This window comes from Callithrix jacchus, chromosome 4, assembly GCF_049354715.1.
Source record: "Callithrix jacchus isolate 240 chromosome 4, calJac240_pri, whole genome shotgun sequence".
NCBI classification, from domain to species: domain Eukaryota; kingdom Metazoa; phylum Chordata; class Mammalia; order Primates; family Cebidae; genus Callithrix; species Callithrix jacchus.
Genome location: NC_133505.1, coordinates 60,361,325 through 60,374,793, shown reverse-complemented (window position 1 = coordinate 60,374,793; position 13,469 = coordinate 60,361,325). Strand labels below are relative to the sequence as shown.

The following is a 13,469-nucleotide window of genomic DNA, read 5'->3' as shown; positions in this document are numbered from 1 at the left end:
ATTGTGCTCAATATTCATAGTTAATTGTATATCACTTATCTGATCTCAATTTTATACTTGATGATATCCCCCCACCTAATGTCCTCTGTGAAACTTCTTTTTATCTCCCACTACCATGGGATAGTGGTAGCTTCCGTTTATTTCCCATTTAGTTCTCCAAAGCCCATGAGTTTGTCCTATTGTCTCCACCTGTGGATGAGGACATCAAGGCTAAAAGGGGTTGAGTATTTTGCGCTACTTCACACAGCAGGAGTGTGGAGGAGGTCGGAATCTAGTGATCACTGACCCTTGAACTGAACCTTCAGTGACTCTACCCAGTTGAGCAAATAATCATTTGTTGACCACCTACTTTATGCTTAGCAGGTGCTAAGCAACAAGCATGTGAAGAAGATTTTTAATGTGAGACGGAGTCTCACTCTGTCCTCAGGCTGGTATGCAGTGGTGCGATCTTGGCTCACTGCAACCTCTGCCTCCTGGGTCCAAGTAATTCTCCTGTCTTAGCCTCCCAAGTAGCTGGGATTACAGGTGTGCACCACCACACCCAGGTAATTTTTGTAGTTTTAATACAGACGAGGTTTCACCATTTTGGCCAGGATGGGCTCGATCTCTTGACCTCGTGATCTGCCCACCTTGGCCTCCCAAAGTGCTGGGATTACAGGTAAGAGCCACAGCACCCAGCCTCAAATCTTAAGTCTCACTAAACTCTCCTTGCCTTGCAGATTGCTGTCAATCAAGCATGTCATAATCCCCACTTTACAAATAAGAACACTGAGTCTTATGGAGCATATGTGGATTAGCTGAGAGGGCATTCAATAGAAGTGAAAAAATTAGGATTTGACTAGTGGTCTCTCTTAAAGCGTGCACTCTTTCTGCACATGTGCTGGCCCCACACTGTGGATGGATAAATACCCAAGTACTCCCATGTGTGCCTCTGAGTTTAGTGCTCCTTAGAGGGTCAGCTGAACATCTCTAGAGTTGCCAGGGGCTGTGGGAAGGAAAGGAGGAAAGGGTGGCAGGCTACACTGCAATAGATTAACTGTGTAGGAGTGCCTCCAAGAGCATAGGGAGTGCTGGCTGGGGGCTTATTGAACTTTCCTATGGAATCAATCTTCATCTCCTTAAATCAGGATCTTGCACTTTCCTTTTTGTACTAAACAGAATGGCGGATCCTCCAGCCTCCTCTCCATGTGTTCTTTACATGGAGAGGAGGCAGGATAAGTAAAAATCTATGCTTTAGGTGTGTGCTGAGATCTGAGTCTCTCACATCTCCAACTGGGATTTTCCACACAGCGAGTCTCCCATCTTGAGTCACTTGATAGTAATTGGATCACTGGTCTCTAGTTTCTCAAGCTGATTCTGGAACGGCTCGCCCAGGGGGCCATCTGGTGGAATCAGTCTCTGTGGTGGGATCCCCTCCAGTCTACAGTGTCACCTCCTGGCTGGCGGGGTGTGGCACAGAGCTCCCGCTCATCACTGCACGGTAAGGAGTGGTTTTTGTATACCTGTCCCTTCTTAGGATTGCTTGTTGGCCTAGGGGGACACAGGCGAGACTTTTTATCAGGAAAAGCTACCTGTTTTGTTGCTTAAAGCACTGTTCTCAATCTTGAGAATGCAGCACCAGATTCACCTGGAAGTCTGTTAAAATTACTGGGCCTACTGTGAGAGTTTCTAATTCAGTGGGTTTGGGGAAAAACCTGAGAATGTGTATTTTTAATAAGTTCCTTGTTGATGCTGATTCTGCTAGCCCGGGGACTACACTTGGAGAACGAATTCCGAGTCCGTTACTTTAAAAAGAGTGGCATTTTGTGTTATTCAGAGGTTCACATCACCATTGTTCTTTTTGTTGCTGTTGTTCCCCTCATTGCATTCCTTATGTATTAATCTTATTGAAATCCTTTGAAGTATCTAGAAAAGAAAAATAGCTATTTCTAAGAACTCACCACCAGATGGCACTAGAGCCCCATAAGCATTGCTTTGTAATAACCGTTTCTAGCCACAGTTCACAAAGCAGTAACTAAAGATTAAGCTCCTTCTGAGCTTCTGGACCACATGTATACTCTCATTTGTTCTTTTAATTTTTCACCTAAATCCAAGTGGAATGGGAATAATTGAGTGCTCTGCTTTTGATGTATGTATATGTATAGGTGTGTAGGGATATATATATATATAGGCACACTGTGCATATGTGTATATATGTATAGATCTCAATACAGTCATGCACCACATAACAATGTTTCTTTCAATGATGAACCAAATATATGATGGTGGTCCTATAAGATTATACTACCATATTTTTACTGTACCTTTTCTGTGTTTAGATATATTTTGATACACGAATACATACCATTGTGTTACAATTGCCTAGAGTATTCAGTACAGATACAGGCTGTGCAGGCTTATAGCCTAGGACCAACAGGCTATACCATACAGCCTAGGTGTGTGGCAGGCTGTATTGTCTAGGTTTGTGTAAGCAAGCTCTATGATGATTGCACAATGATGAGAGTGGCTAAGGATGCATTTCTTAGAATGTATCCTCACCATCAAGTGATACATAACTGTATAGGTTTCTTTCCCTCATCTTTTTCTACTATGTTCCAAAATGAGTTCTTGTATCTACAGCATGCTGCAATGGCGTATCAAAGGCAGGTGCAGAAATTTTGAATCTGTGCTTTGCTTTCCTTGACTAAATGTTTGTTTCATGGTCCTCTGGGCAGGAAAAGCAGTAAAACCATCCATTGAACATGAAGGAGTGAGATATCTTCAGTGGCAGAAAGGAAGCCCACCATATTGGCAGGTTCTAAATGCCAACATTTTTGACTCTGAAATGATAGAGGTGAATTAAGTTACTCTGAAATAATTCTCACATCGAGTGGTCCTGAAAACTCCCTTTCTGAATTTCCTCAGGTCCCTTAGCTCTTTCTGGAAGGCTCCAGCCTAAGCAAGACAGGAGACCCTTCAGACAAGGTCCTCCTAGGTGCACACCCCAACCCAGACGTTAATGCTTTGTTTCTGATGTGCAACAGCTCTGTGCCCACTGAAGGAACAGATCAGGGATCTGGACTTGTCCTGGTGACGATACAGAGACGACAGCAGATGAGTCCACCTCTAGGAGGACACTTTCGCATCCAACTTCCTACTACAGTGATTTCTGGTAAGGGGGCGAATGAGGGTGCAACACTTCTCACTCACATATTTAAGGGCATTCCCAGGGGAACATCCTGCAAGGTGGTCAGGCAGGTGATAGTATTAAAAGTATTTCCTTTATTTTCCAGAGTCTGAAAGTGACATTCTTAAAATAAAAGATTTGGAAAAGGACTTACTATTAATACTACCCAACCTTTACATTTTGGAGATGTGGAAGATTCTAGATGTACACATATGAGTGGGTCAGCTGAGTGGGTCAGCTTCCTGGGACTATTGTAAGGAGTTACCACAAACTTGGTGACTTCAAACAGCAAAAATGGATTTCCTTTCAGTTCTCGGGGCTGGAAGTCCACAAGCAAGTTGTCAGCAGGGCCACACTCCTGTGGAAGGATTTGCTCCTGCCTCTTCTGGCTTCTGGTGGCAGCTGGCATGTCTTGGCTGTGGCCATATCACTCCAACTGCTGCCTCTGTGGTTAAGTTGCTTCTTCCTCTTCTATCTCAAAATGTTCTCTGCCTCTCTCTTAAAAGGATACCTATTATATAACAGTATTTAAGGTCCACCTGGGATAATCTAGGACAGATTTCTCCTCTTAAGATGCTTAGCCACATCTTTTACCATATGCAGTTTATTCTTTTAACATTCATATTTTCTGGGGATTAGGTTATTATGCCATCTTTCAGGGGTTTCACCATTCAGCCAACTGCACTGAGGCTTGCTGAGAGGTCATACAAATAGCTGATGACTGGTCCAGTTGTGAACCTGGGTATTTGATTCCTGGGTCAGTCCTCTTCTCTCTAGAGTTTTATAGGTCAAGATATATGGTATCCATGGTCCTTCAGAGTTAAACTTAATGGTGACATCATATACTATGGAGGATTTTAGTGGTCCCAACAAATGTAGAAAGAACTTTCAGGTGCAATTAGAGTAGTGTTTGTGAATCTTCAAGAATATGCAAAATGCACAAAGAACAAAGATTAGAAGTGATAATGATATGTTACTTATTTGGCAGAAACATGGGGAATCAAAAGCAAGGCTCAGTAGAACTTGGGAGGGGCTGTATAAAAGTTGGAACATGAGGCTGGGTGCCATGGCTCACGCCTGTAACTCCAGCACTTTGGGAGGCTGAGGCAGATGGATCACAAGGTCAGGAGTTCAAGACCAGCCTGGCCAAGATGGTGAAACCCTGACTCTACTAAAAATATGCTCTTCAGTTTTTTTTTAATTACTGTAGCGAAAACACTGAGGAATGGTCAGAGCTCCTATCCTGATCTTTTCATCAAGGTGCCTTTTCTAATAATATGGTTCAACTGTGAATGTAGAAATGGGAGGGAGGGGGGAGAAGAAGAAAACTAGCATTAGAGGATACAGAAAAATAAAAGTACAATTGTTACAAATAATGCAGACTTCAAGAACAAAAAGGTCACAACCCAAACAAACCCAAATTTAAGTGATCAGAACTGGCAGCACAAAGAAAACGCCCTCTCCTGACTTGTATTGTGGCAGTCTGAACGCCCCCAGAAAACTGTGCCAAAAAGTTTAGAAAAACAAATGTACACTAAAAGTAAACATACACACACAAAACAACAAACTTCCAGTAACTATTTTGGATTGCAAACTGTATAAATTTAATGTTCAATCTGTTACAATAACTACTTGGAAAATATAAAAAAATTGGCTGGGCATGGTGGCGGGTGCCTGTAATCCTAGCTACTAGGAAGGCTGAATCAGAGAATTGCTTGAGCCTGGGAGGTGGAGGTTGCAGTGAGTGGAGATTGCACCACTGCACTCCAGCCTGGGTGACAAAGTGAGACTCTGTCTCAAAAAAAAAAAAAAATGTTGGCACATGGTCCAAAAGTCTTTTGCCCTCCCAAGCAGAAAGTCACTAGGCCTGCACAGGACCTTCTTAGGTGGGAGGAATGGAGTGGGGATTTTACCATAATAGGGTGACTCAGGAGAAGTGGAAGATCCCTAGGTGCTGACTCTGGTAAATGGGGGAATAGACATCCACTGTGCCCAGCCTCTACGAGGCCCATTACTGTGCTATTTATATTTGATTTTACTTCTCATGGATGACAGCTTCTCCGTAGAGACTTTCTGCTACTGATTTCTATCACTGATGATCCTCAGATCACCGCCTGCAAAACAACAACAAGGAAGTCGGCCTTGGCCTGGCCTTTTGAATGATGATGAATCTGAAATTCTGTATAAATATAGAAAAGTGTTTTGAAAAAGGATAAGAATTTTGTTCGCAATTTGGAAACTCAGTGCTATTGTATTAACCCTTCAGGGCAGTGTGGAATTTAAGAGAAATGCTCTTGAGTAGGTAGAAGGCAACCTGGGTTTTCATGTAAACCTGTCTTTCTGTGTTGGCAAGCTTCTGAATAGGGTTGAGCTTCATTTTCTTCATCCCTAAAGTAGGCATTAGGGTACCCAATGACCCATCTCACAGGGCTGCTGGGATCAGCTAATGAAATGGGAACTTCTGGTAAAGCACAAAGCGAGCAGAGTTCAAACACAGAGAGCTGTTATTCCTCTGTGGGGACATGGAATGGGGAAGCAGGTGGTTGGGCTTAAATAAAATCCTAATAGAGAAACTGAAGTTAAATGCCAACATTCCTAAGCTAGGCTGGCCAAGTTTTATGGGTGTCAACTGCTGTACGCCTCCGTCACTCCCTGTGAAAAGTGGCCAACTTTTCTCTGTTCACAGGGCCAGCTAAATTTTTCCAGGGAAAATCTAATGTTTAATTAGACTTTTAGGCATTACAAGGGCGTGTGAGTTGACATTTTGAGTTGACAGTTGAGATGGTTTTATCTGACGTGGCTGTGCTGATTGCTATGTGATATGGTATGATCAAAGTGTAATGTAAAGAGTGGGGCATTTACTTGTCTTTACCTTGGGAAAAAATGGTTTAACTAGGGCTGGGGATTCTACTGAAGCTCCATTTTAACAGAGGGATCTCCTGAAAATTTGATAGGCATCCTGGTATTTATTGTATTATCCTTGATGATGAAAGTATAAGGTGGATTAATTAGTGTCTGTGTTTTCTGAATCAAAACCTTCTCTCACAGATGTTCCTGTACACATTTCTGCTCATCACCTTCACCAGCTCTTACAGAATAATGCTGATAACTTCACATCCAGGTACCTCAATGCCAGTGACTTCACTGTGAAAGAGGATGTAAACACTTGCTACGAACATGTATGGACCTTGTCCTGGTCCACTCAGACTGGGGATTTGCCAAATTTTATCAGGGTATGTATAGTATCCATTTTCATGGTATAGATTTGCTGCCCTGGAGAAATTCCGAAAATAAAAACGGAATCAGAATTATACAAATGGAAACTGTCATGAATTATTAATTTTGTTGGAATATTCAAGTAAAGGGATTATATGATCTTTCTTTCTGGAAGTTTTCAACCCATATTTTGTATCTCATATCCCTGAAAAAGCAATTTAAACCCAACATCTTCCTTCCTAACTCAGTGTAGGTAGTGGAGTTGTTGGTCAGTGTCCACCATACAATAATTCTACATCTGTTATTGGATAATTTAAGCAGATGTGATTGACTTAGATGATCGTGGAAGCAGATGGCATAGCAGAAGGAAGTTTAGAAAAGAATTTGCTGTCTTTGTATAATGACAAAACCAGATGCTCTTGCATATTTAGGGTTTTAAAAAATAATCTAATGATCATCTAGCATTTGATTATTATAAAATGAAGCCCAAGATGAAAATTTTTCCTAGTTATGTGGTGTTGTGGGTTATCTTGTTTTCAAAAGAAATTCTAGAAAGGAGGTGGAGGAAGAATGAGAGACCTTGCTCTTATTTCCTGGCACTGTTTCCTCCCACTTTATTTTAATATTTTGGATGGCAAACATGTAAAATGGAAAATCATGGAGAAGCAATGTATCTCAAGACTTAGAAGATTGGTTGATTGTACCTCTTTTGGCAATCAACTTGCAAATAAATATTTCTCTAATCTACTGAGGCTTTCCTTAGCTATTATTTACTGTTAGATTTCTATGTTTCAATTCTCTGTCACTCCATTTTCACTTTCTAGCTTTCTGATTATCTGAAACACAATGCGAAAAGACCCTTTATTATTTGATTAGACAAGATTAGATTTCTGTTCCATGACAGAATTTACCAGAAATGTAACCATCTCAGGTCTCTGACGAAAACCTTACTGGAGTGAAGCCTGTTGCAGCCACTCGTGTGGTATATGATGGTGGAGTTTTTCTTGGACCTATATTTGGAGACATGTTGGCTACTGCCAACCAGCATAGTCAGGTGAGAGCAGATGGGTCTCCCTAAGTGCAAACTCCAGTTTCAAGTCTAACTCAGCACTGATTTGTAACATGGACCAATTGATTGAGCTCTTAGGGGTCATTTTGCCAATGTGTAAAACAGGGGTACTTATGGCTGTCCTTTTTCTACCCTTACAAGATTTGTACAAGTCTCCAAAAATATAAATGCCTTGTAACCACAATATTCTATTATAATTATTGATACTATTGTATGGCAAAAAATTGAGAATCTCTATAGCTAAATATGATTTATGCTTTCACCTGGTGGTATTGAAAAGTAAATGCATTAAGTCATTCCTTTTGTCTTTAAAATGTCCTTTTATTTTTTCCTATCTTCCATATTCCTGTTATAGGTCATCTGATTTTAACTTGAGAAAGTTTTAAAATACAAAGCCAATTAAGAATAATATTGTCAGCACCTGGGTACCCAAACTGAAAATTGATATATTTTGATATATTTATATTTATTATCTTTATGGAAAAAGTGAAACGGTATAGATAAAATCGAAGTATTCTTTATTGCACATGCAATTCTAATACATCTTCCCTCAATAAGGAAATACTGCCATAAATAAAAACTGTGTGCTATTAATGTATTTTCATTCATTAGAGAATCAGTGGAGTCATATCTTTTTACTTTTCTCATTTCCAAGTAGTTTTTGAGTTCTATTAGATTAACATTAGTTCCAGTGAAAGGAAAATATATGTAGCCTCTTTTTAGGGATCTACCATTCTATGACAAAAGAGACTCAAAATAAAGTGTACAAATACACTCTAGTCTTCAGTTATATATTCATGTAGCAATGGTGGAAGGAACATTGCCAACTTTGCCTGTCTTTACTAGCAAATAAAGGGCTTGCCACATAAAGTGGGTGCCTGGTTGGAAACACAGAGTGGTAAGAAGTCCTTATTCAGTTTAAGTTTATGAAATATACTTCTATATGACAGAGAGAAAATTTACTCAATATTTAGCCCATTTAATTACAGAAATGGGTTTCAGCATGTCCACCATCATTTTAAGAAATCTTTATGTGTTTTGAGCCATTCATTGCAATTTAAGATTAATTACTGGGAAAAAAGAAGAAAAGGAATAAGAATAAGCAAATCATTAACACATTTCAGCTTGGGAAAGTTTCACAAATACTTCATGAATACCCTGGTAGATATGAAATGCATAAAATTGAAAAGAAATTCTGCCTTGTTTCAGGTGGTTGTGCGAGTGAATGATGTACCAGCTTATTGCTCAGGTTCCTGCTCTTTCCAGTACCTCCAAGGGTCAACTCCCTGGGTCCATTCTGTGTGGTACTCCATTGGTATGATTTATGACTGGGCTCTGAGATGGGCATAAACCTGAGACTTGCAGTGATTTTGTTAGAGGCCAGGTAGCTGGTGATGGGGGGTGGGGCGGGATAGAAGATACATTAGCTCTTTAGGTGGAGGTTGAGTGAAAGTGTATGTTTTGGTCCATCTTAGGGATATGGTCATGATTTGAAGTGGAGACAAATGGACTTTTGATGACTAAAAATATTTATTGTCTTTGTCCTTTATTTTGAAATATTATGTTCTTTTGAAAAATTGAGCAGTGATGTCTTCTCACTAGTTTGAGAAAATTTAAGATAGGAGCTGTGTACTACAATAATAAATACAGATATCCACTTTTTAAGCCAGCATTCAGCTCCTTGAATTTTGGGAGGGGAAGGGAGAAAAGAATAAACATCTGATGATAGAGAGAGGTCTCTTAAATGAAGTGCTATCACTGATAGATTGTTTTATTTTTTAAATTTATTTCCGCCTTTAAGATGGTGACATCAACCTAATGGTTTATATTACCGGAACTGGTTTCTCTGGTGACTCCCAGTTCTTGGAGGTTACAGTGAATAAAACAAATTGCAAAGTTATTTTCTCAAACCAGACCAATGTAGTCTGTCAGACAGGCTTGCTGCCTGTTGGAGTGCATCGGATCTTGATGTTGGTGAGACCCTCTGGTCTTGCCATCAGCGCCACTGGAGAAGACCTCTTCCTGAACGTGGAACCTAGACTGGATGCTGTGGAGCCTTCCAGAGCTGCAGAGACTGGTAATCTGGGGAGGGTCTCATAGTGTGTCTGAAGCTAGTGTTCTTGCTGATAGGAATCTAGTCCTGCTATGTAGTAAATTCCATATCCACTATGATTCACAGTCTTCTGTTTTCTAACCTAAGAATTTAAACGAGCAACAGACATTTGAGCCCTTACATGAACTCACTTGCCACAGAAAGGATTGTCGTTTGGCTGGTGATGTCAGGTCTAATTGGGTCCTACATAACTTTCGTAGATGGGTTGATATTTCACAAGTTTGTGAACTGATGCACACTTGGATACTTGGCTGGCATGCAAAACCAATTGCCATTTGAGCAGTGGGCAGTACAGAGGGTGGTCGGTCTTGTCAACAGAGCCTTATAGATTGGATTAATTCTATGGAAAACCAAAGATTTCTCCATGACTTTCTGCTTTCTGAAGGACACAGCCAGCTAAGAGTCTCAGGAATACTGATGCTTATGTATGCTAATGAATAAACATTAGAGCATTAAACCCTTTTCTTTAGTGCTTTGGATTTTTGTCATGGTTTATTCTGGAGGTCAGAGGATTGCAGCTTAGGACATATTTAAAAGCAGTGTGGTTTGGCCACAGACTCATTCTTCAAGAAAACAGACGTTTTTTTCCGACCCTATTTTGCCTAGAAGAGTGAATTATGAGGCCCACCCACCTTTTTTTCTGCACATTAAACAGAGTAAGCATAACTTGCACTTATTTCTCCATGATTTAAGGAAGGTCAGATGATATATGAGCTCAGAGTGAAAGATCATATTCTGTATTAACCCAGAATGATTGGTTTGAGTGTAGGGCATACTGTAGTTTTCTCTCTAGATTTATAAGGGGCTTTGATCAAAGTTACCTTTGCTGTTCAGGCAACACATGCCTTCTTTAGCTCCCTCCACTAGTCTGTAGACACTTTAAGGCAAACAGGTGACTCAGTCATTTCCGTTTACCCTAGACAAAGTGCTTTGCACAGGTAGGGTGGCTAACTTTCCCAGTTTGCTTGGGATTGAGGGGGTTCCCAGGACACAGGACTCAGTTTTAAAACTGGGATGAAGAATTTTTAGTGCTAAAACTTGGTCTTAGGAAAATTGGAATGAGTTGGTTACCCTTTCAGAACATGCTGTTTAGTTAAGGGATTTCTAGGAGGACTGTACATTATTTTAGCAAAAGATGGAAAACTCTGAGAAGGGATATGCCAAGCAGATGCGAATTATCTTTTATTAAGACTATGGAGAAAGGGAGAGGGAGAGAGAGAGGCTCTAGCTGCTGCTTTCCTTATTACTGGATTTAAACTTTTTCTATTAATTCTTCCTTTGCCCTACCACTCTGAGTTCATCAGTACTCACTGAACACTGATTGGGCCATCCCCTACAGCCCTGTGGGAGGTGCTGAAGACCCTGGTCCTTAAAGTGTGGTCCTGGACCAGGAGTGTCTGTAAAACCCATGAGCTTCTTAGAGATGCAGAGTTTCAGGCTCCACCTCCGACCTTCTGAATCAATCTGCATCTTAACAGGTCTTCAGTTCATCTCTATGAAAAGTATAGTTTGAAAAACAATGCTCTAGGAGTTTTAAAGAGAACCAGGCTGGAGCCTACCAACAGGAAATTTACAGAATATTTGCATATGTAATGAATGAGGACAATAATGTGATAAATCACCACCTACCCATTTGCAGAAGCAAAACCCTTGAAAGGATTTTTCTGAGGAAAATCTTGGCTTTGCTTTGCATTCTTTCTTCATGCATTTTTGTGCTGAGATAGCATTGTCTTCTTTTAAGGTATGGACCCTTGTGTGGCCATAGTCTAAACTTTCAAGTGAGAGTGGCAAGATATCATCATCTCTTCAACTTTTAATTGTTACCATCAACAATAATCATAATGACAATTTAGCTCATATGATATGGCAGGCATTATTAATGCTGGGGATACAGAAAATAAAAACAAAAGTTCTGTTCTTGGGGTGGTGATGGTAAATGTGTAGGATGAAGAATAAGAAGGGAGGGGGATGAAGAGAGACGGAGTGAATGGTTGTGATGGGATGGTCATTGACATTGGAGAAATGACATGAGAAGCCTTAGAGAAGGGAGATACGGGTGAAGTGAAGGAATGAATTCTGGGAAAATCTTGGAGAAGACAGTTCAAGTCAGAAGGAACATCAAATGACAAAGTATCTTGAGTCAAAGTGAGCCTGGCTTGTTCTAAAAATGCCATGGAGGTTACCATGGCTGGAGTAGATTGAGTGAAGGGAAAGTGGTAGAAAAAGACCCAGAGCAGACTATATGACCTTGGGGGATATGAATGGCCCTCAGCTTACTCAGCTTTCATTCTGAGTGAGATGGTGGCCATTGAGGATTTCAAGTGAAGTGACATGATCTGACTTAGGCTGCTGTGTGAGAACTCACTGTAGGGAGGCAAAGATGAAACCAGCAAGACCAGTTAGGAGGGTGTGACAGACATCCACGGGAGAGAGAATGTTGGCTTGGCCTGGGGTAGTACATCTTAGAAGTAGGTAGAGATAATTTTGTTTTCTTTGCCCCAAGGATCTCTTTTTTAATTTAAAAAATTGAGATATAATTCCCATATCATAAAACTCATTTTTAAAAAGTGTAAACTCAGTAGTCTTCAATATATTCACAAAGATACCTTGCCACCATCTGATTCGACAACATTTTTATCACTCTGGAGAGGAATCTGTATACATTAGTAGTAACTCACTCTTCCTCCCTCTTCCCAGTACCTGGTAATCACAGATCTATTTTCTGTCTAAATGAATTTGCCTATTTTAGACATTTAATATAAACAAAATAATGCAATATGTGACATCTTGCATCCGACTTCTCTACTGAGCATGATATCTTTAAGGTTCATGTTTGTTGTAGCATGTATCAGTACTTTATTCAGTTTTATGACTGAACAATATTACATGGTATGGACATACCATATTTTGTTTTCCATCCATCTCATCATGTGCATTTGAATTGTTTCCACTTTTTGGTTATTATGAATAAGGCTGCTATGAATATTTGCATACAAGGATTTGTGTGAATATATGCTTTCAGTTCTTTTGGGTACATATCTAAAAATGGAATTGCTGGGTCAAACATAAACGCCATGTTTAAGTTCTTGAAGAATTACTAAACTGTTTCCAAAATGGCTGCATAATTTTACATTCCTACTGGCAATATAAGAGGGTTCCAATATGTATTAGTTCATTCTTTCACTGCTATAAAGAACTACCTGAGGCTGGAAAGTTTATAAAGAAAAGAGGTGTAATTCGCTCACAGTTCAGCTGGCTGTAGGCATGGCTGGGGAGGCCTCAGGAGACTTACAATCATGGCAGAAGATGAAAAGGAAGCAAGCACATCTTCACATGGCGACGGGAGAGAGAGAGCAAAGGGAGATGTGCTATGCACTTTTAAACAACCAGATTTTGTGAGAACTCACTATCACAGGAATAGCAAGACGGAAATCTGCCCCCATGATCCAATCATCTTCCACCAGGACCCTCCCCCATAACATTGGGAATTACAATTTGATATGAGATTTGGGTGAGGACGCAGAGCCAGACCATATCACAATATTTCCACACCCTCCTCATCAGTGCTTGTTATTATTATTATTTTTCATAGTAGCCATCTTAATGGGCATGAGGTGATACCTCATTGTGGTTTTGATTTTTCTAATAATTAATGACTAAAGATGCCGAGTATCTTTTCATGTGCTTATTGGCAATTTATACATCTTTGTAGAAATGCTTATTCAAATCTTGCCAATTTGTAAATTGGGTTGTCATTTTATTGTTGAGGTATAAGAGTTCTTAAAGTATTTTGGATACTAATCACTTATCAGATAAATAATTTGAAAATATTTTCTTTCCTTTTGAGAGTTGCCTTTTCACTTTTTTTCAAATAGTGTTATTTGAAGCACACAGATTTTTAATTT

At 40.0% G+C, this 13,469-nt stretch overlaps 1 protein-coding gene across 3 annotated transcripts in view; it reads left to right on the top strand.

The window, feature by feature from the left end:
• Positions 1-13,469, top strand: part of PKHD1 (PKHD1 ciliary IPT domain containing fibrocystin/polyductin) — a 515,189-nt gene that overhangs the window by 43,739 nt on the left and 457,981 nt on the right. For all 3 annotated transcript variants that reach the window (XM_035295877.3, XM_035295878.3, XM_078370699.1), the window contains 6 exons: positions 1,342-1,480; positions 3,024-3,151; positions 6,215-6,399; positions 7,314-7,436; positions 8,661-8,766; positions 9,253-9,528. In XM_035295877.3, coding sequence (XP_035151768.3) covers positions 1,342-1,480; positions 3,024-3,151; positions 6,215-6,399; positions 7,314-7,436; positions 8,661-8,766; positions 9,253-9,528 — 957 coding nt within the window. The remainder of the gene's footprint in view (positions 1-1,341; positions 1,481-3,023; positions 3,152-6,214; positions 6,400-7,313; positions 7,437-8,660; positions 8,767-9,252; positions 9,529-13,469) is intronic.